Below are 23645 nucleotides of genomic sequence, written 5' to 3'. Positions count from 1 at the left end.
AGATATGCTACTTCAAACTCTTTACTTCAATGTCAACTATAAGGACACTGAACTTTTATTTGATATGTCCTCAGTTTTGGGTTTTTTTTTTTACATATTTGGTATACTACTTTAAACTCTTTACTTCAATGTCAACTATAAGGACACTGAATTTTTGTTTGATATGTCCTCAGTTTTGGTTTTTTATTTTTACATATTTGGTAATGTGCAATATTTACACAAAGCAAAACAAAACCAGTTAGTTTTTCTTCCTTCCTTTTGAATGCTGTAGAGCATGAATGATTATGCAAACCATCACCTTCAGTTACATTCAAAATACACATTACATGTTTATAACTTTTAGTCATTCTCATTTTAAAGTTAAGGAAAACATATAAGAAAGATTGTTCATTTCCTTATGAAGGGGCATTTTTGATGAACCTTTACTTGGTTGATACACGGAGCTTCCAAAAAAGACACTAAATTTTTTTTGTTGAAAACTATTTTTGTTGAAGTACATAGTGCTGCAAAAGAACCTGAACATGACTCCTTATTTGAATTGTTAGACCAAATAAACCAAACAATGTTTGAACTCATAGCCCCTGTTCTTTACAATGCACATTGTTATGATCTTCTCTAACAAAAACACTTGTGCTACCACAAACAGATGGACCTACAGTAACAGTCTTGCTGAATGCTAATGGGTGCCTTAAGCAGAGGAAGAAATATTAGGATAGCATGCAGGTTTACTGAACTCACCCGACAGAGGTGTAAAACCATTTTCTAGGAGCAGAGATGCATGCACAAAAGTAAGAACATGATTGCAAGTAACAGACTTTGATGAAATTAGACACCACATCTTCAAAATGAACAACAAAACATCGTGATAAAAATAAAATGTAAATTCTCAGGGTTCCTCACCTCTCGCTTTGCAAGCAGCACATTAGGAACAATATGAGGCAGGCAGCGTCCCAACATTAACATGACACTTTTCTCACTATCTGCAATCCGAGATACCTAGAAAACCAAGTTGCTTGTTTGCTTTTTTTAGAAGCACAAGAACAGAAAAATACCATTTGAAAGGAATAATAAAAAATTACAGCAGGCTGATCATTTACCAGAAAAGTGTTTAATTTACTCCCACAAATTAAGATGTAAGTTTTTGATGCATCAGTAATTTCAAAAGCATGAATCCACTTGTAGAGACTCAGAAGTTCCCAGTAATGACATCTCTATCACTAGGTTTCTTATTTAGCATAAAATCTGAAAGCATATCTCTATTTCTTGACTTTCATGCACATAAATTCATCTCTCCATCTATGTCTTGTTTCAAAGCAATTACTGCTTGTTTAACTATTGCTGCCATGCAAAATGAAGGCTCTTTTAGTTTATGTCAACTGGAAATATACCTCTGATCCCAAACGGCTGTCTGCTGACATTCGACAGAAAGACAGTAGTGCTTGATGGAAAGCTGGTGACAATTTCCTGAAATATCATTGAAGAAAACATAAATCAGAAAGGTGATAAAGCAAGTCCTTTCCCTCTGGTTTAATCAGCTAGGTAAATGACACCCAGAAAACATGCTTAAGTGATTCATACTACAGAAGTTTTAAAATTAGCTTTTAGGGTGTTTAGTTTGTAGCAAGAAAAAAAATCTGAGTGTCCTAATTAAGAAGTTACTTCTAGTTCCAAAAAATATAACATCTTTCAAACTGCTGCACAGACAAAAATAGGACTAAAGCATGAAGAAAAGGAAGCTTAGGCAATACAAGAGGAAGCACACAATTATGCAAACGGGGTGGGGTGGGCACAGAAATCACACAAAACAGTATTTTTGCTTAAAGCTCTGATTCTGCAAATTACATAAAAGCATTTGAGTAGTCGGTCAAGTTATGAGCTTCAGGCTTAAAGTTTGCTCAGTTGCCACTTTGGGATCTAACTTTGGATTCAAATGCTGCCAGAACCTCAAACTCAATCTTAAACTGCTGTCTAAGCCCTCAATACAGGGTGCATCTGCACAAGCACTGCCTCCTGGCCACATCCAGCACCAGCCCATGCAGCCAAGCTACTCAAAGCCTTAAGCATCCATATCAAGTCCTGATAAAAGCTCCAAAACAGCCGTGTCTGAAAGGGTAATTTGTCAGAAATGTACTCAGAAAACAATTACTGACCACTACATTAAACAGGCAAGCAGCAGCACCCTATTTTTCCCAGTAATGACAACTTCCTCTGCCTTATCTGAGGCCTGTACTTAGATGCTAATCTAACAATGCTTCATCCACTGTGTTTAAAGAAGACAGACAACATTTGTCTTCCAAAACATGCACAGAAAGCATCTCACCCATTACCATCATCTGCTGATTGAATCCTCTAATGAACCTGAGAAGAGGCAACTCCTATTTCTTATGTGGAAACTGGTAGCACCTTTGAACCCTCAAAAATACACATGAACACACAAAATCCAACACAATTATGTGCCTGGACATGCATTTTATCTAATAGACTGAAACATAATACTTCTTACATTAAATGCACCAACATTCACCCTTTTCTAACTGAAAAAGCCCATTAATAATCAAAGGCCTACCTATAATTACTTAAACTAATCCAAGAGGATATCAATAAATATACCAGTTTTCCTCTTCTCACTATTTAGAAAATTATGATAAATAAGATTTTTTAAATTTATTACTTAAAATAAATGTTTTTTCTTAACAGTATGGATTTTTAAAGTACATTTTAAAATTTAATGACAGAACCTTGTTTTAATTCTATTCAGCTTGGTTTTGTGCAAGATTCACTTTAAAGAAGTTACTAAACTGCTTAAATGGTAGCTAATTACTGCAAAGGATCTGTTTCACAATATGTTAGTCCTTATGTTGTAAAATAGTCTTGACTGACAGATTTACAAGTTTTGCTCAAGAGTTGCAGAGTTTTTTTACACTGGGAGAATAAGCAAGCATTGCAAAGCAGCAGCTCAACGTTAAGGCAGAGTCAAGGCCTTGGCCAGCCCTTTGCCCAGGCTGTCCTTCAACCTGGCACTCATTCTACAGAAAATCAGATCCTTTCCCACTTGGAATCGTTATTAAATTCCTATGTAAGGGCAAAGTTCCACTTTCCATTCCCACTTTGCAGAGAATGACAAGTAAGTATGACAATACGTCACTGAACTCCCCTGTGGGTAAATAACAGCAAGCTCTGGGCAGTGTGGATCCTGTTACAATTGCTGGCTATACTTGGAGTCCAGCAAGCTTCTCCTTACTGAAGCCTAACAAAATCCTTGATGGCCACGCTGGACAAAACCCATAGAAGACCAAGGCCTCTTGTGCACAGGTCAGTGGCAAGTCTCTTCAAGGGCCAACAGATGCAAGTAGTGAAGATGTCCAAATACAAGAAAGTAAAATGAATAAAAAGCTCAGACACTACTATTCTATTCTATAGAACTCTGGGATAAAAAAGTCAATTCACTCAAAAAGCCAGGACTCCTATGTACAGAAAAAACCTTGTATTTGGTGCAAACTACCAGACACCTTAAATTAGTTGAGTAAACACATGTGGTGCAGTCTATTTAAACCACTGCTAGTGCTCTGCACTGCAATCTGTTAACTGAGGCATTTTTCCAATGATGGCCATGTCCTCATTTGCCAGCATGCACGCACAGCTGCTCTGAGTGCAGTCACACAAAGCAGGCTCACTTCCTCTTCTCTTTTCCATCTGGGCAAGATTTATGCCAAGAAGACACTCCACAGATACAGCACTAACAATCTTGCCTTTTAGGATATAGTCTTAGTTTTTAACCCTTCTTAGTACATTCTGCATAAATTATAGTAATTGTCTCCTACAAATAACCTTGGATTGAAATAAAATATCCAGCATTTCCACTGTGCTGCTTCTCCCACAGATCTCAAAACATTTAAAAAATAATCTATTTTCTTAGTGAAAAAAACTACTGCACTATTACAAACCTAGGGCATAATCCAGGAAGAAAATTTAGTACTAGATATTGGTCTATAAAACACTGTATCAAATATGCTTTCCTTTGACCCTTTGCTGACATATTAAGCCCAAAGCAGAGTACAAAAATAGCTACATATTACACATGCATTACTTATTTCTGCAGTGAACTGCGTTTGAGGGGACTTGTGAATTTAACTCAATGGGGATTCATGGCTTCATTGAACTACTTTTCAAATAAATCTGTGCGCAGTTATAGTTAAAACAGATGTGAGCAGCAGAACAAATGCTGCTCTTCTAGACTCTACTGCCATAAATTCCACTGGAAATACACAGTTCATTCCTCACTCAGTGATTTAACCCTATTTTGATATAGACTCTCACTATCCCCAAACTGTCAATCTAATAGTCATGCACTTAATGTTGCCCAGGACTCACCATCAATGTGAATAAAAAGAAACTTGCAACACACCAAATGAGAGTAGGTAGACAAGTATATAGCAATCAATGCACAGCAGCTCTAAGTCTTGATTACTACATAGTCCAGATTTTCAGCTACGATTTGAAAGAAACTTAAAAAGAAAAAAAAATGGAAAGCTTAAACTAAACCACTGACCATTTCCCAGAAAAATCTAAGCTGTTCTACTTTCCTGTTAAGCACTAGTACAGTCCATGAAGAAAGAAGGAATCTGTTACGGATGCCAAAGTATTACATTCAGTATATATTATCTTTCCTCCTGTCCAATTCTAATAGTTAAGGTATCACTGAAAAGTAGCCCTGACCCTAGAAGCTAATGCAAGAAGTACAGAAAATCCAGAAAAAGCAGGACTGTTGTAGTTTGCAAGAAAAGGTAATTACTAGCAGGGTTAGCAACTCCTTTTCGGGTGTTCCTTTTCTGCCCTCCACTACAAGCTTGTATTTATTCTTCCACCTGCACAGAATGTCACATGGATTTCTACTTGGTATTTTCAGATGAAAAGGTAACCCTAGAAACAATTCACAGTATCAACACCAGCAAAAGCTCGCTAAGAGAACTGTCAAAAGACAAAGCAGGATGGCTGCCTGCTTCCATAGGAACAGCAATAGTAAGATCATAAGGTGAGCTACTTGCATATCTTTGTCCACAGTGGTAACAATTACAAGTTGTACGTACCCTCATTATGTTTGTGGTCCGTGTTACTCCTGATGACTACAGCAGTTTATTTATCACTTAATGAACAAGCCACTTCCCCTCTTCACTATAACACTTGTACAGGTTGAAAGGGCTTTCTCAAGAACACTTATAAGCACAAATTCAGTCTCCAATAACACAACATGAATACCCTATTTTAGTTAAAAGAATCATAGCTACCCAGTAAAGGCTTGCCCCAAAATCAAAACTCAAAAAAGCAGTATGCCATTAGATACCTTTCTGATAATTATGAAGTAAGTAAATGAAAAATAATACTGCTCTCTAGGAGAGTTATACACATCTACACAGAAACAGTAAAAATTTTCCCAACAACTCTTCAAGCAGAAGAGAATTAAGAAATTAAAACCGAAGAGAAAAGAACTCTCTTGTCTTCCCATTCACTATTCTGATTTTACCTATTTTTTTGTTGTAACAAACAGCTGGTTTTAGAAACAAGTACCAAGTGAAAAGAATTTCTGAAACTTAATACTAAAACTGTAGGTTTGTCATATGTACTCCTTCCTAAAGAGATTAGGAACAATATAAAAATATCAGCACTGTACCCTAGACGTATGTTAAATCTTTTATTTGCCTTCAAAACACAAATGATATTTGATATATAATAGCATGCAGTTTACAGCTTATCACTAACCTATTAGGTTTATCAAAGTGGACTGCAGCTTTAGATGATGGAGCACATGAGGACAGTTTCTCTGTCTCTTTAGAGGGCACAGAATTTAGCATATCATCTTTAGAAGTCCTTGAATCTACTTCAGCTGATAAAGCAAGGCTTGTTTCCTCAACATTTCCATGTTTATTGTCACTCTCAGAGCTCTTGATATCCAAGTACCGTCCATTGTCCTCTGAGACTGTGAGAGGCACTTGTTTCAAAGAAGGATGGGGAGCTACACCATAAACTGTTGACACAGCAAAGTTTTCGTTCTTGAGAAGATCTATTTCACTGAAAAAGCAAAATATGAAATGTTTTTGTAGCTTTCATGCAAATGTTGTTCCAATCACGCCGCAGCACAGAAATAAAGACAACATACTGAAGAGCTCAACATACTCAAGAGGTCCCTCTTCAGTTCATGTATGTTTAAGAATTCCTGTAACAGAAATAACTTTCATCACACAGACTGCTCAAAGAAGCTAGTTTCATTGAGCACTTTAGTAAATAATTAGTAGCAGGAAAAATGTTGCACTCTGAGTGAGTGAATCAATGAAACAAGCTAGTAACAACAGTTTTCTCCCCTTCTGGCAGAAATCTGAGCACTGAGACACAAACTGTCACACGACAGAACTCTATCTGGGATGCAAAACATCAAACACTACAGTGGTGAATCAATATGTACTATCATATCTAGCTTTGAAATGGTAACTGTGCAAGTCAATAAAGTCATTTAAAATTTATGCACTTTCCCACACGCTGCATCAGTAAACTTCTTAAGAGGAACGATATCTTATGGCTTACAGAATGATATGTTTTGACCAAACTTCTACGTATCTGTTTTTTTTTGTTGTTATTAAAGATATTGTCATGTCCACCAGTTTTGCTCTTCAGAAAGTAAAACTGTTGATGTCAAATGTTAAAACAAGCATCTTTCTCACAGAGTTTGCAAGCTGTACACACTAAGGAGTGACATAAAGCTAATTGAAGAAAAAATCTATGTAAAACAGATGAGAAGCGATTGTTCTCAAAGAAATAAAGTTACTTTGAAAGAACAAAATTGGTTACAAAATTAAATTATATAGGTCATAATAGGGAATCAGTCAGTCTGACTTTTTCTAAGTCAAATACTAGGTATTGAAAAGGAAAGACTGCCCTCCCCTGAAGAATTCTCTATACTATATTTAGTTCCCTAACTATATCTAAGTTATGGTTTCATGTATGTGTTAGAAAAACGTCAAAAATTATCCAACATTTATCAAGTGTCAAGTAGGTTGATAAGTACATACCTTTCAAGTCTTTGGATTTGTTCCATCAAAGACCATTTCTCACTGTTTAACACACTAATTTGATCTTCTAATTTTTGCACTATTAAACATTGCTAAAAACAAGACAGAAACAAAAGAGTTTAGTACAATAAAGTTACGTAGTACATCAAGCAGCTGTAACATTTCTTCTGTACAATCTTACTTCTATTGACTGTGGTGTTGTTTCAAACACAGGGACAGTCCCAAGTATAGGAGTATCAGCCTCTAACTCGTCATCTTCCACACCAACTGATGCATCCACCACATCCCTTGCAGTAACATGATGGTTTCCAAAGTCACGGTAGAGTTGTAACAGGTCAGGAGGTTTTGGAATGTTCAATCCTACATCATCCCAAAGTTCAAAATCCTTCAAAAGAATAAAAGAAATTAAAGCATACAACATACTTCCTTTTATTTTCATTTTTTTTTTCCTCATTTGACCACAGGTGATGCAATAGCAAAGTAATCACATCAAGACTGCATTGTAGTAAATCAGATAGAAGCTTAACTCAGCAAGAAACAGTAGTAGAGGAAGGATCCACTTCGTGAACCAAAGCAGTTCCACTGTAAAGGCAGCTCCAGGTAAAGTACTAGAGAGAGTACCTCCCCAATCACATTGGAAGGTACTTTTTTTTTTCTTGCTAAGATATGAACACTTTTTAGAATCAGAAATAACATTGCTCAAATTCTAGCAGAAGCCAATGCAGTTGATACAAGGCAGAAATATTTGGTTTGTTCCCATTTCATTCACCAGTGCAGGTGTAGTTTCCCTGAGGCTGTCAGTCACAGTCTCATAGAATCATTCAGGTTGGAAAAGGCCTCCGAGATCATGGAATCCAACCTTTGATCATCACCATGTACACAAGACCAGAGCACTAAGTGCTATGTGCAGTCATTTCTTGAACACCTCCAGCAAAAGTGGCTCCACCACCTCTTTGGGCAGTCCATTCCAACATTTAACATTCCCATGAAGAAATTCCTCCTGATGTCCTGTATAGCTCAAATGGCTCTGCAGATGACTGACAGTGAGGTGCAAACACTACAAGGGCCTCCTCTCTCAATCGATCACTCTATGTTCTTCCTTTTCTCATTTACATCTTATCATTCTATTAGTACAAGAATATTCCATGTCTGTTAGAATTCCAGTCCAAACTACAAATAAGTTTGTGCACTTTGACACAGGAGTTGTGATGATCTCTTTAATGACATTAAATATTGGTTGAAACTTTTTTCCTATTGTTCCCAGTCTTCACTGTATTTTTACCACAGCCTGGTCATATACACTTATTTGAAGAAAGATTATTTTCTCAAAGAATTATGTGAACAATGTAGAAAAAAAATGCGCCTACTTTACGTTAATTGCAGTATGTTTATATTTACTTTTTAGAATTAAGAATTCTGCTTTTGTTTTGCTAATTATTTTGCAACACAACATTCTCAGTTGAGAATACAAATAAAATAAATTCTTCATCTTTTCTCTTTTGGGGGTTGTATTCTCAACTATTAGGATGTTAGGTGCAAATATTCAGTGCAGGATGATTCAGAATCTCTATTTAACAACATATCTGCTTTACAGATTAGGATATGAAACATAGGAAAGGTATAGGAGGACCAGTTGCAGATAAAACTGGATGAAATTCTATATTTAATTCTTCTGATAATATTCCAGATTTGTGATGAATACATATTGGGTGTTGATGTTACTGGGTATTTCATACCCAGAAACAGTGAGAACATAATTATAACCTTCCAAACATTCTTTCCAAGATGTTCTTCCCATCAAATGCAAGCCAACAGAGATAAAACTTATCTCTTCTTAAGAAAAATGCATCCAAGCACAGCTATGTTGGGAAAGATCTAGGATAACACCTTATTACCAAGAGCTTCTTCAATACTGTACTCAATGCCACAGGTGATCACGTACACTCACACACGCCCAGAAGACAACCAATGAGTAAATGGTATGTCCTGAACTAAGTAGGATCCAAGGCAAAGATAACATTTGAGATCCAGATCCTTGAGTTTAACTGAATGCGTGTCACACCAGAACACAAGAAAATATCTAACTCACAGTATTTCACTTCTTGTTTTGCTTCCTTTAAAGAATGCAACACTCTGTATCCTTCCTACAAAATTTGGGAAACTACTGCTCAAACTGCTGTGTTTTCAAACCATGGTTTATATATGAAAATGCTAACATATTTAACTTTTAGGGTACTCATATATATGAAGCAAATCACATGCACAGGAAAAATCACTTAAGTTCACTTGAGTTTATGACAAGATCAGCATATGGAAAGCAGGAGGCGTGTAAAAACCCCCGAACAAACTCACAAGCAAACTTTACCTGATCATGATTTTCATCTGAAAATGTTATTGATGTAAGCTTGTAACTATTCTTCAATAAAAATTCATTAACTAGGAAGTTTAGAGCTCTTTTCTCAAGAGGTCTGATTGGCTCCTGGAAAAAAAAAGAAAATATACTAGATCTTTGGTTTATCTCCCTTCCAACTATGGAAGGGCGTTCATACTAAAATCCATGCAAAGTTCATTTATCACCAGCCACCTACCTGAATTTCAGGACTTGATTTATAGTTTTTTCGTTCCTGCAAAGGAACTTCATTTTCTGGAGAGGAAAAAAGAAGTAACTAAATTTTACTCTCTCACAGAGGGTGAGCTCAGCTACTTCTACATTGTTCAAAGTAGAGACTTAAGAAAAGGTTTATGTACACCACCTGCAGCCTGAGTCAGGTTGGCTCGAAGGGCCTGTATGGTCTCCTTGGCTTTCCGTAGTTCAAACTCCAGGACTGGACAGGGATTTGGATTAAACACACACAGGCATCCAACCAAGGCAAGGGAAACAAAAATAAAATATAAAAAGCAAGGATGGGTGTGAAAAAAAAGATACCGTTTGTATTAAACATAAAGCATGCAATCTTTATGGAACTTATGAACACATGCAGCAGAGTTGGTCTGAAAGCAAACTGGTGAACATTTTCCATAGTTTCATTGGCCTTAGGTTAGCTAAGTCAAAATTTCAAGCTGTCTGACAAGGACCTGCTGTAAGGTTTTGGGAAAATATTTGGGAGCTGATGCTGTCAAATGTTTCGGGTTTTTGGGGCAAGACGAATATATGGGCAATAAGAACACAGATCTAAATAAGCAAATATATCATGGTAGCAGAGGAAGCTCCCCGTAGCAAAGCTTAAACCATGAAGTGAATGTACAGTCCCATTGAAACCACAGACTTTTTTGGGAAAATAAGCTCATACACCAAAATTTTAGTAGTTTAAATGGGAGATCTTGAAATGTACTTTATCTTACTAAAAAGAATAATGTAATTTTAGATTTCTATTTAAAACAGTGTAGTTTTAGGAATGTTCTACGGTCGATTAGGATTTTGAATTCAGCTCACTGAAATCAAATGAGAGATGCACAAGACCAAAAACACTCCAAAAATGCAGCTCTTCTGCAGTACTTATAAAAAAGCTTGAAAGAAAGAAAGTCTTCGCACCTTTATTCTTGAAAGCTTGTATTGATTTTCAAAGACCTAGAGTCAACTTTAAATTCAAAAAGCCTTAATTCTAGCTCTCCACTCTCTATTCACCTTTCTGCTCCTCTAGTCACTGTTATTTGTTTCTCATGTTCCAGTATTTCCTCCAAGAAGGGCCAGTGGTGATTTGTGTGCACTGGGATTTCCTGTGTTTTGATGCTGAGGTCTTATGTATATGGTGGCTTCAAATTTGAACCCCCTGGACCTTTTTAAAACATATAGCAAATGTTCTTTTAACAGTCATTTACAGGTAGAAAATCTAGGGAAATCTATTTAAGAGATAAATAGATGTATTCCACTAATTCTCAGATTGATCTAATCACACTCAAATATGGTCCCCAGAAGGAAGGTCTCTTCACTAGGAGAGATGAGCAGAGAACACTACCATGCTTAAGTGTTAGGTGATCTATTTAGAAATAGTTTAATATCTACTTTATTCACATACAAACGAAAAATGTTGTAGTGACTTTTAACAAGGAAGTTTCAATGAGATCTTCAATCACTGCCTGGAAACAATTTAACATGGCATTTTGAAATATTTACACAGAACACAATGCACAGCAGAAACACTATATTGGCCCTTGCTGCTAAGTAATGTTACTGAAGGCTGCAAATAAAACTGGTTCCTCTTTTGAGCATCTGTTACTAAGACTCTTGCTAATTAGCACTCATGGAAAAAAGATTCACTCAGTTTGCAGTTCTGCATAAAAATTGAAGGAGTTACTACAGTACACCACATTTGCTACATGAAATTAACTTGTTTGATGCACAGAATTTTACTGCAGCAATACAAAAGCGCAACTGAGGATACAATGAATAAAATATGTAAAATCTCTCTAGTATTCAGCAATGCTGATCTGCAAATACTTCTGTGCAACAAAGTTAGAAAACGCTCTCATGGTAAAGTAAGTACCTAATTTTAGCACTTCCTTGCATTTGAGTTACTTATTCACAGTTGTAAGATACTAATTTGTTACTTTTTGATTATTTTAAAGAACCCAAATTAAGTAATTTTTCTTATGGAAATGACTATGTGTTAACATTTTACCATTGTAAAGTATTTTCAAAGACCAGAACAGTTGCAGATCAGGAGTGCCCTGCACTAGAATGATATAAATAATAAAAAAAGTTGGAAAAACAATGCAAACTATAAAAACTCAGGAACCCAATTAAGGAAAATAAGACATGTCTGAAGGCATAGAAAGCCAAAAAACTCATGTCAGACAAACCCATGTCAGACGGCAAGAATTGATTTTTAGTGAACTGTGACGATGATGAAAATTCTTACAAGTCATGAGGACTTTACCCATTCAACCTTAAAAGTAGATTACTCTGCTGCATGTTTCTGTTACATAGTAGAAAATTCTAGACATAGTATATTTGAGAAGCTGTCATACTTGGTAGCATGTCTCAACAGCCACACAATCCTACCACAACACAGCATTGTTACAATTGTACCTCATCTAATCTTACTAATGGCACCATAATTGCCATCATACAAACCGTGATGCCTTCAAGTCAGTCACAAATGTAGCTTTTATTTGAAGCACTTTGTAGGTGTTTATACAATCATACCTGTAAATAGCTATAACATTAAGTTCAGTCAAATATTTAACTGTGATTAAAAGCTCTTTAAGTTATACTGAAATGTGATCTGCCAAAACATATAATGATTAATTAATTAATGATCAATTAATTAATACAACATGTCTACTACCAATGAAATCAACACTAGCAGTCCCTATTTACTGATTCTGTAACATTCTCCTCCTCAATAAAAAGTCAACCTTTAACCCCTTTATTTGTAACCATTATGAACTATTGACTTTTAATACAAATGACCTGATGCCTCTCCCCCTCTCCTGTTACAAAGCTGAAGCTACACCTTCAGAAACTTTGACAAAGCCAAGCTAAAGTTTAACTTCATGCTAGACCGGGCTGATAACGCTTAGAACTCCCAGCACTTGGTGAAGGAGATGACACTCCTGAAGAATAATGCACAAATGTTTTGCTGCAGAAAGCCTAAGAAAGGAAAGAATCAGATACTCTGCACCAGGAAAGCAAAGAACAGAAATTTAGAACATTGAGGTTGGGTAATCGTCCTACAAGGAAAGGGCATTTCTGAACAATTCAGTTTGCCTTAGGGTAGGAAACAAATTTCAATGGCTCTTGTGCTTTTTCTTTATTAAAAATTTCTAATCACTACAGCTACCATCCTGAAAAAAAAAATTACAAAGCCTGACTTAAAATAGGTAAATCTTTCAAGCAAGCAACAATGCACTGGACCAAGGTTTTCAGAGCAGCCATTTTCAAATGTTTCAGTTTTCATGCAGCTAATCTGATACACCTTAAAAGAGAAGTGCACAACAGGAATGAGTAGCTTGTTTGCTGAGCTTTGAAAATTCAAAATTAAGCTTTCTCAAGGGTCTTATTCTATTGATTCACATTTGTTAATGATTTCATAAGTTATTGGATCATAGACTGAGAAGTTACCTACGAAGAACCACCTGCAATTTGGGATTGAACTAATTGAGATCTACATGAACAGCAGTCTTCTTGAGCCAAAGCCAAGAAGCTGAGGAAATAAACAATACTTCTAAAATCATCCAGCACTTGTGTTGTATGAGCAGTAGTATTTCCAATTATATTTGTATTTATTCTGTATTTAGAATACCTTGCCAGATTTTTTTTTGCATACTGCACTATGAAGTAGTAAGTACTTCAGATAATGGTAGAAGAGTAGTTTTATGTTATGAAGCCACTATATTGCATTTGGACATTTTCTTTTAAAAGTAGTTCTCCTGTGAGGTATCAAGGGCCCCTGTGCTTAGCCATCTTTCCTCACTTTCATACTGTTATAAGCTTTGTTGTTCCTTAACTGCCATTTTGAGTCCTTCCTCCTTGCCCAGTAAATGGAGAACTCCAGGTGTCCTAAATCATGCCCTCTAAAACACGTATGACATCCCATTACATTTGATGAATCTGTACATACATTTTGAATCAATCAGAAGAAATTTAAATTCTCTGACTACAGCTAGCAATGAAGCCACTGTCCCAAACATACTTCAGGACCTGAGGCTTCCCAACTCCGACTTTCCTGATGGAAGTATTAAGAAAAAAAGTGGCCTTGAAATGTGCAACACTTCAGCACATGACATAAATAGCCCCGAATCAGAAACTTCAGCACAGGAGATGACTACCAGACTAGCAGGAGGGTTCACAAGCAAGTAACAGAGAACTTGTCAGTCTAACAGTGGCAGGCCAACACTCAGCAGCCTCATTAGTGCTTTGAAGTTAATGGGACAGGACCACCTACAGAGAAGACCTGAACTACAGCAGACTTGGCTTGAGGTTCAGCCCCTGGAGACCTTCAGCCTGGAAGGAAATTTAAGAGGCTTACAACTCCTTCACAGGGCTTAAGACAAGTAATGGGAAGACAAAACCACATCTGCTTTCAGAATGAACAAAGTGCACACAATGGGACCATGTGATTGTTGTACTACAGATGCCTTTTGTGTTCTGTTTTTTAGTTTTGTTTGGTTTTTAGAAGATTGTCCCCTGATTTTGTGTGCACAATTTAATAGTGCCTACTAACAAACTCAAAAAAAGGCCCTGTAAAGAGTAGAGACTGTGAACCTAAGTTTAGATAAATTAAATACTAAAAAATAAAGAACTGTTTTTTGAACTTTGCTTCCTTTCAAATCTTATTCTGCTCATCAGAGACACACAGACTCACTAGAAATCAATGCAAATACAGGGAAATCTGAGAATACATATGACTGAAATGGAGTTTGATTATAAGAATTAATTTTATCTTTGAAAATGCAGGATGTGTTTTTAACATTATTAGATTCTCAGAACAGTTGATGTCAAAGGGAGGTTAGCAATAATAAACGTTTTGAATTATGCAAGGTAGGGGATTTAGACCACAGCAAATTTAAGATGTGGCAGAAGATTCAGTTTCTTAGACTGAATGTCAGGCAACCTATTTAAAGCAAATCCTGTGGGTATTCAAGTTAGGCATACCCTTATTACACAGAAAGGGAGCAGGTTTCCTATTCTCTAGCTGCTTTATGGAAATGATGAGTATTTGGAGGAGGTCTACTACATCTAACAAATCCTTCAGTACCGGGTTTATCCTAGCAACAATTCTTTCAAGCACTTAATACATGACATTGGATTCAAAACTTACCAGTCTTGGAGAACAAGTTGTTTCCATCTAGTAAATTGCAAGCTGTAAGGATTCATTTTGGTTTTTCTCGTCTCTTAGTGGATTACAAATGTATCCAAATTGTTACGTAAATCGAATTTTCATTAATATCAGGAAGATACAGAAGAAAATGTATGTTTTTTAAATTGCAGTTAGTTTTGTCATACTTAACATCCTGCCTGGCTTCTGTGACTTGCATCTTTTCAGTCAAGCTGATGATAATATTACAGAAGGGCCTCACTTTGCTTCCTTCTAGAAGGAAGCTACTTCAGATTTCTCAAGTGAAAAGCTCACAGCAGCTCTTCAACACGTTTGCTTCTAGGCCAAATTTTGATTCTAATGCCAGATGGAATGAAGTGAGCTAATAGTTTTTAAATACTGAAATCAATTTCAAACAAGATTTGATACAGTTATTTTCAGGAATTTTTGGACTGCTAAAACAAAAAAAAATATGGCAGCTAAGTCTACCACTACTCATAATGGGCAAATGGAATATGGTGGCTTTGGATGATGATATATGCACACATTTTTTGATGTGGTGCTTTCTAACATTGCCAAGACACAAAAGTATTTGTAAAGTGGATATGTTATAACTTCAGTTTTGAAGTCCTTCTGACTTGGAACCTGTTTACCGGTTTCATTTAGTGACTGATGTGCATTTATTTCCTATCTTCCATTTGATATGATAGGGAACTGATATGGAAATCACACATTCCGTCCAAACAGTAAAAAACAAAGACAGCAGCATGAGAAAGGCATTTACAAAGAGAAACTATTCAAACGTCATCTTCAGAACTATCAAAAGAAGAATATGACTATTAGATATGGCCCCAAGCTTTCACAAGAGATTAGAATTTTAATCTCCTAAGCATCAAAGCTCTTAACTGAAAAGAAAGAATTTCAGAAGAAATAAGATGGACTTCCAGTTACGTTTCAAAGTACATTTCCAGCTAAGAACAACTTCCAAAGCAGAAGTTATAAGCTAGAGTTTGTTTAAAGAAGGAACTGGACTTGCAAAATTTTGAAACCTCTGTTGACATAATGTTTTAATGTGTAAAATAAATACTTATCAGTTTTTGAAATTGTTCAGGAAGATGGCTTTAAACAGGATTGAGGTAGAATTTTTTAAGCAGTTATGACCGAACCAGAATTTTAAGTAGAAAGAGTATTTTTAAAAACTTCCCATCTTTACAAACATCCAGAAATAATACTTAGTCTTACTTTGTTCAACTTCTTATGTTACTTCTTAGGAACCCTTTGAAGAACATCTCTAAAGGAACACACAACTGTGAATATCCTGACATACAATTTCCTCATCAATTACATATGACATCTGTCAATCACTATATAGAAATTAACAAAAATATTGATCAATTTTACTATTTACTTAAACTTAATACTTGTTTTTCGTCTATATTAATTTCATACTGGAAGAAATCAATATTTTGTTACTTATGTTTTGTCAGATTACTGGTTCTACTGGATGTCAATTCTGACTGGTCTGTGTTTTCTGTAAGCATCTCTAATCCAATTCTAAGGACAGCTCCAAGCAAAAAGCAAACCAGCTCTCTCAGTAACACTATCACTAAGAAATACTGACTAGAACCAGGAAAAATCTACAAAGATAACGAAAATAAATACAATACTGGGATTTTGCTTGTTTCTTCCTTGCATTCCAGGACACAATTGACAAATGCTTGGGCTCCTTAAACACAATTTGTTTAGAAGATTAGTTTTCTATTAACAACTATTGCCTCCTTGAAAAGGACTATGTATACTGAAAAAGCAAGTAGCTAGATAGTAATAAGAATCGAGAAGTGTCCATATAAATTGAAGAACAGCAAGTTCCTATAGTTCTAGACCAGAACACCAGAATACCTGGATTTGCTTTGTGTTTGTGAATTTAATCCAGTCCTTTAACTCAGTAACACTGGCTGGGTAAGAAAAATTAGATTTTCCCACCATTTCAGACTGACCCAGAGATGAAATTTCAGAAGGAAGATGCTTTACAGAACTATGTTTCATCAGCCTTTTCATTGCTTGGTGGTGCACAGTAGAGACAGTAGGGTGGAAGAGAGACATGGCAGCTTGCATCACCTCAGGTTTCATAAAGCTTAACCATGTGAGCAGAAGTCTCAGCATGGACAACTTCCACGAGCTCAGGATATTGAGCAGTACTAACTGACAAGAAGTAAACAGAGCTCTGTAGCCATTTCTAGAGAGCTTTTATGGGTTTCTTTGTGGAAGTTGTGAATAACTTATATATTAACTTGGAAAAAAACCTGGAGAGAGAAACATGGATCACATGTAAAAGTGGTTACTAAAGTAATTTCAAATATAACAGAAGGTTCTGCCTTTGGTGATATAATAGATCCTGAAATTAAAAGTGCAAAAGGCTCAGGACAAAAGGCAAAAAATGACGCTTCTTTAAACCAATCTTATACAATTGAAGAATCAAAGAGGAGAGAAAAGCACTAGAATTCAGATTTGTAGCAAACAAGATTTATGGAACTGAGTAAATCCCAAATTTGCTCTGGGTTTGGAAGTGCTTATTTGATCTCAAGGAAAGGTATACTTAAGAGAAGACTTGCAATAGATCTTTATGTCAGAAAGCTCTCACTCATGAGTAGTCACAGACCACTATGTAATTTAGTGTATGTCTCAGCTCAACAGTAGTAGCCAGTAGGCAGTATCAAGATACAGTTCTGTTGTCAATGGCTGGGCACAATTTTCAAGTATATTGCCTGTTTCTGCACTGGTGACATCTGGAATCAAAGACAAGCACATCTGCCTGAATATTTACAGTAATTACAGCACAAGTGTCTAAAGCATGATGGTGCATGATGCATCAAGCAACTAGTTAAATCACCTCAGTTAAATCTTGTCACCCTCAGACATGTTGATGTAAATATACTTATGCTACAAACAACAATATAAACAGTAAAATTAACATTCTGTGGTTCGTAAAACATAGAACACTTACCTGCTACTCTTTCATCCGTTTCTCTATTGCCATCATCAGAGTATCTTGCAAAATCTAAAGAATCAAGAGTACTGATGCTTCCAGCACGATCTTAAGGGGTAGGGGAAAAAAAAAGGATATCAGAAAGAATCCTGAAGAGCTGCCTGTCTTTTATAGAGAAAGTCAAAACAGCATCTCATTTCAAAAACTATAAATTGGAGGCTACATGTTCTGCAAAACTCAAGTTTTACTGCATTTTCTGAAGGTCTGTGAGTAGAGAGTACATCAGTAAAATTGAACAAAAAACGTACCACTATAGCAAGTGCATTGAACAGACTGTAAGAGATTTTGGCTCTCCCTGAAAGATGGCATAGTCTGCCCACAGCAGATGAGGAGCAAAGCATTGCAGCACTTCCCCTTTTCCACAAGGGCCAGGGACTTTGGCTTGGACACACAGGTGAGAATGTAAAACAAACCAAACTGTTGTGTGACAAGTTTCAAGCAGTTCCCATTTAACAAATCTATAACTGCCTCAAATACTCTAGCTCCTTTTCCCATTTTTAGTATTTTAAGGCACATTAACGTGACTAAATACTTTTTTATATCTCTCCTGATCTAGCTTTTAACTTCAGTACATACCTACTTAATGTGTTTTAAGGAACACAGTATCTAACAAAAGCAAAGGAAGCACAGTTCATGCTACTGCAGGTATAATAGTCACACTCTACAATTAAATGCTTAATTTAGAAAGAAAAAAAAAAAAAAAAAAACAAGAAATTTAAGTAACCAGCATAAGGTTTGTATCTGATCTTGACATTTTTCATTTCATGGGAATGCAAAAGAAAAAACCATCAACTGAAATGCAGTTTTGCTAAGTCTGTTGAAGCAGATATTCACCTTTTTGTTATAAAAACGCACAAATTACTCGGTAACAGAACTCAAATGGAACAGGTCCCTAGCACAATTGAACATGCAGAAATTATATTAAGTACATTACTATCTTTCCTCTTCTTTTGAAATTAATTTCTATGTAGCACTTCAGAAATAATTTTAATTACATTAGAACTGTTGTCATATTAACAAAGAACAAACTCCACAGAGTTGTCAAAAAACCTCTTATGTGTCAGTGGAAATAGAAGCAATTTCATCACTTGTCAGTCAAGTTCTGCCATGACTAACATCATTAAGTACTTAACCTCTCCTCCCATTCTGCATTATGTAAAAAAAGAAAAACCAAAAAAAAAAAAATCTATTAGTGACTTTCTTTGTATATTTGTGCCTAAGTTGTACTGTAAGGTTGTGTGATATCCTCTCTACATATAGACCAGCACTGCACTCAAATAAGAACACCTGAATTAAGACTGATTAAAGCATTCTTAAAAGATATAGAGATACTAAAGTTACCAACTCTAGCTGAGTTCCACAACATCAAGACTTGCTTGAAAATCTTGTCTGTCCCATGGACATACAGAATATGACACCTTATATCTACCGAAGGGTTTTTTCTTGTCACAATGCTTTCTTATGCAAACAATGAAACAGGTTGGTGCTCCTCAATGAGTCTCTACTCAGTCATTGGTTTTAAACATTATCATTGCTCACATGCAGGTTCCAGTCTTAACCCTCTGCAATATTTTCAGACAGTAATCTGATTTAGTAATTCTCTGTAGGCTGTTCTACATAACTTAGCAACACAGTACAAGCTCTTCTTTTTACAGCACCTTTGGAAAATAGACTGTTGTGAAAATAAACCAGTGGGAATCACATTTGAAGAGATTAAGTTCAAAAGTAAACACTAATTCATGCACAGTATGAGTCTTTAGAATTGACTTTTGAAAAGACACAGCACCGTGATGAGTAGATACTGCTCCAAATTATTTGTTTGTGAGCTACAAGATCATTTTTTGAAATCAAATTCAAGACAACATTCAAATGGAGATCTTAGTGAAAAGCTCATGTTGAAGAGAAGTAACCAAGTCTCACATCCAGCACTGCTATGGCAAATGCAGAAATAAAACTGCTCCTTCTTGCAGTCTTACCATGTTAACAGATCAATTTTCTAATTGATCTATGACCAGAAGCAACGTAACATCAGAGAGAGAATCCTCACATTTTCAACTTAGGTCAACCACATCACAATTATTGAAGCATCCGAAGCCATAAGCAACACAACCTTTTCTTTATATGACTAGTGGCACACTTCAGAGGCCCAGGTTATCCTCTGAAAACTGATAAACCCAAGGAATAAACCACAACGTTATTTGCCAAAGCCAAAAACCTCTTGAAAATACCACAAACCACCAAAACCGAGATGCCTACAAAAAAGCAGGGGGTAATCACAATCTTTGTCAGGATTTAGATAACAGAAGCTGTTTAAGATCATACCAGCAGCTGTGAATCCAACAACTGACAAAAATCAGTTCTACAACCTTAATGGTTCTACAGGAACAAGCAATACCAAGGGGGTTTACCATTTCAACACCCAGAAACTGCCTTTTGCACCAGCCCTGCATGCACAGCAGCAATTTACAAGGTTAAAGCTTGTACATTCAACATTTAGACTTTGCTTTACCATTACAGTGTTCATAGTAAAACCAAACATCTGGCTTCCTTTTCATACAGTCCAACACCACGAAGACGCACAATCAGCTAGATTCAGATTGATGGGACCAAGGAATATCTGCTAAGGAACACCAGCCTCACAGCCCGTTTCCTGCTACCACTATTTCCCTCTGCCAGTAATGCTGATTACAGAAGCCCATGCCCATTAGCACAACCCCTAACCCAAGATGTGTCATTATCAGTAGAGTCATGGCACATGCTGGGCAGGCACTGCTGAACAGAGCCCACAGTGAAGAGGAGCAGCCCAGTGCCAGAACCTCCCGCCTAAAATGTCACCCTGGGGAACTGTGTCTGTGGCCTTGCTATTCACCACTGTCTCTGAAGGCAGTCATCAGCAGAGGTTTAACTCCTAAAATCAATGCCATTGCCTAGAAAATAATGGAATAACATCTTACAACTTCATATTCTACACTTCCATAAAGGATGTACCTGCTCCGCAGAGGATCAGCGGGTGTAAAAGGCACCTCCCTGCTGGCAGCACAACAGCCTCACTTGTTAGGAAAATGGGCAGGGCTGTTTGAAGGAAAGGAATCAAAGGGAAGGGCTGTGCTCAGTCACACAGCTCACCTGGGGAATGTAAAACATCATCATTTGTCTGAAGTACAAATAGTTGTACTCCAGGACACTGAGTGGAAGCATTTCAACTACAGTATTCAGAAAAGATAACTATTTTCTGAACTGAAAGGGGAAAAGAAAAAAAATTCTTTAGAAGAAAACATTTACTCAATCTTTAAAATAAAAATAAAAATTTTGGTTTCAAGTGATTTGGCAAAGTATATCAAAGCAACTTCTTATGGCGAAACCAGTGAAAAAGAGAGATACTCTTTGGGCGAAATCTGCTTCTTTCCCAGAAAGAAACCCAGTCTGCCACAGCAGTGGGAGCCCATTTTGTTGTCTTGGCATGTGCATTCTTATCAACAGTCTCCTGTGCATGGATTTTAGCTTCTTTCTCTGAATTAAAACACTTTTTAATTAGCAATTCCTTTTTGCTAAAAGCTCTCCTAGTGAATACTGGCAAAATAATTGCTGTCAGCTTCATGTATCAGAAACGGTAAAAGCAAAGTAGCAAGAACAATTTTGACTAGCAGGTACAAACAACTGCAGAACACGGATCATCACCTCAATGTGGAACAGGAGTGTCACAGTGCATAGAGAAGCAGTGAAATAGGCTTAGGGTTTTCATAATTCATACTAGAGAAATGCCAGGAGACATACTGGGATAATAAAGGAGAGCCTGTGCACAGTTCTTGTCTCTTACCTTTACCACTGGGAAAGGATGAGCAAAATCAGAATGCCAAGATTCATACACTCAAAGATAAATACACTCAAAGACAAGAAGATTTTTAATCCATTTGTTAAAAAATGCAATGCATTTGATTTCATTAGTGAAGTTAAAAATCAGGTTCAACATCACATTTTGCTTATTAACTTATACAGTCTTTAAAAATATTGCTTCATTCCAGAGGAAAGGAATTTTAATTCTTTTCTTATTCCCAGAACTGGCACCAGATGACATGCAGATTTCTGCTGACAGCTTGTGTTCCCATGGCATATATTCAGCTCTCCCTGAAAGTTGAGCATAACTACCAAAGTAGGAAAAAGCAATGAAATCTCAAAGTGATACATCTCCCTCCACTGACATACATAATATGAAAAAGGTTATATTTCATTCACTCTGATGATAAAAATAGATTATTTTTACCAGTTTACCTAAAGGACACCAAGAAGGATCATATTAGCCATATTTTCATGTTAGCCATATTGTCATAGTACATGCATTAAGGAGAAATAAGTTGCAATCTTCTACGAAATCTCATTAAATAACCTTTACATGTGCATTACACTGTAAATCAGCTAAAAGCATAGACAAATTAAGTGGCATTATTTATTGATAGGAAGGCTCAAGAAAAAATATTTTAAAAATTAATGTTTTAGAAGCTATTTGAATTTACTTTGCAAACAGCCAAATAGACTTTAAAAATTAATAGTCAATAAAACAGCCCAGTTGTCACATTTCCTCTAAGATCACAGGAAATCATATCATTATGTACTAACAATTAATCAAATGGAACATATAAAGATCCAGAAAGCCACAATTTTTCTTTGAAATTCAAAGAGAAGAAATTATACTATGCTTATACATGACAGATTCACTTTGCTAACTAAATGTTCACTTGTACTGAAAAAAATCTGTAACCCTCAAACAAGACTACTGCCACATTTTAAACTGCTGAGTGAAATAGCTGGCTAACCACATTTTACACTGATTGGAGAAATAAATGGCTACTGCAAGTTGGGTTTTGATTAGCATAAAAATGGAACTAAAAGTGAATCCTTCCCAGTCAGGATCAGAGCAGTTTCCCACTGGATATTGCACATACTAGGACAATACATTTCCCAGTTTAAGCCAGGCTTTACATGAATTATACAGTTATATGGAGAAGGAAACAGCTGTAGGCAGAAAGCTCACACATATCACAGGCAGATACAACCTTTTTGGGTTTTTTTGAGATAGCAAAGGTCTGGATAATAACTTATACCCAACAATGCTATTTCAGGGCCATCAGGTCCTCCAACATCCACCCTCACACATTACTATTTGGAGAAGAAAAAAGCAACATGACTCTGCATAGAAAAAAACCCCAAAACCAAGCAAAAGAACACTCTCTGAATACATTCTACCCAATTGCTTAATACAATTGTATTTGTCATTTACTGTAGCATTATCAAACAGGAACACCCAACATGCCACAGAGTTGGAAAAAACTGTTAAGAACATTGTTCATGCTATTGGATACTACAAAGATTTATATCAAGAACTCTGAATATTCATCCAAGCACAGTTCTGCTTCCAGAAGCAAAGAATTTTTATTTCATTTAGTCTTCTTCTTTTGACAAAGTTAAAATGTTTTAACATTAGAATTATCCTACAAGCAACTTAATCCACTAGTAGCAATTTTATTTGATAATAATACACTCACATCACTAAATTAAATTTTCACTACATAGGATTTCACTAGGGACAAACATTAAACAAGGCCTGCCAGTTTAGTGTCAGGTACAACCTCACTTAGAAGCCATCTCAGGTTAATGCCTTCTAGCTTATCCTGAATAAAACCAGAGGTTGAAAGTTACATAAGTGAATGACTGAGGCTATCAAAAATTATTCCTTAGCATCATCATCTTGATGGCTATTCCTAGGTAACAAAAACCTGAATG

The 23645-nt window shown here is 36.2% G+C and overlaps 1 protein-coding gene across 3 annotated transcripts in view; it reads right to left on the bottom strand.

Annotated features, from left to right (window-relative positions):
* Nucleotides 1-23645, bottom strand: part of RELCH (RAB11 binding and LisH domain, coiled-coil and HEAT repeat containing) — a 77240-nt gene that overhangs the window by 42641 nt on the left and 10954 nt on the right. For all 3 annotated transcript variants that reach the window (XM_063400701.1, XM_063400708.1, XM_063400717.1), the window contains exons 2-10: nucleotides 17826-17915; nucleotides 9815-9886; nucleotides 9650-9705; nucleotides 9427-9540; nucleotides 7243-7446; nucleotides 7062-7153; nucleotides 5758-6066; nucleotides 1389-1464; nucleotides 901-996 (exon numbers count right to left, since the gene is read on the bottom strand). In XM_063400701.1, coding sequence (XP_063256771.1) covers nucleotides 901-996; nucleotides 1389-1464; nucleotides 5758-6066; nucleotides 7062-7153; nucleotides 7243-7446; nucleotides 9427-9540; nucleotides 9650-9705; nucleotides 9815-9886; nucleotides 17826-17915 — 1109 coding nt within the window. The remainder of the gene's footprint in view (nucleotides 1-900; nucleotides 997-1388; nucleotides 1465-5757; nucleotides 6067-7061; nucleotides 7154-7242; nucleotides 7447-9426; nucleotides 9541-9649; nucleotides 9706-9814; nucleotides 9887-17825; nucleotides 17916-23645) is intronic.

Source organism: Prinia subflava, chromosome 1, assembly GCF_021018805.1.
Source record: "Prinia subflava isolate CZ2003 ecotype Zambia chromosome 1, Cam_Psub_1.2, whole genome shotgun sequence".
Classification (NCBI taxonomy): domain Eukaryota; kingdom Metazoa; phylum Chordata; class Aves; order Passeriformes; family Cisticolidae; genus Prinia; species Prinia subflava.
The sequence above is the reverse complement of the archived record's forward strand: the minus strand, read 5'-3'. Positions and strand labels throughout refer to the sequence as shown.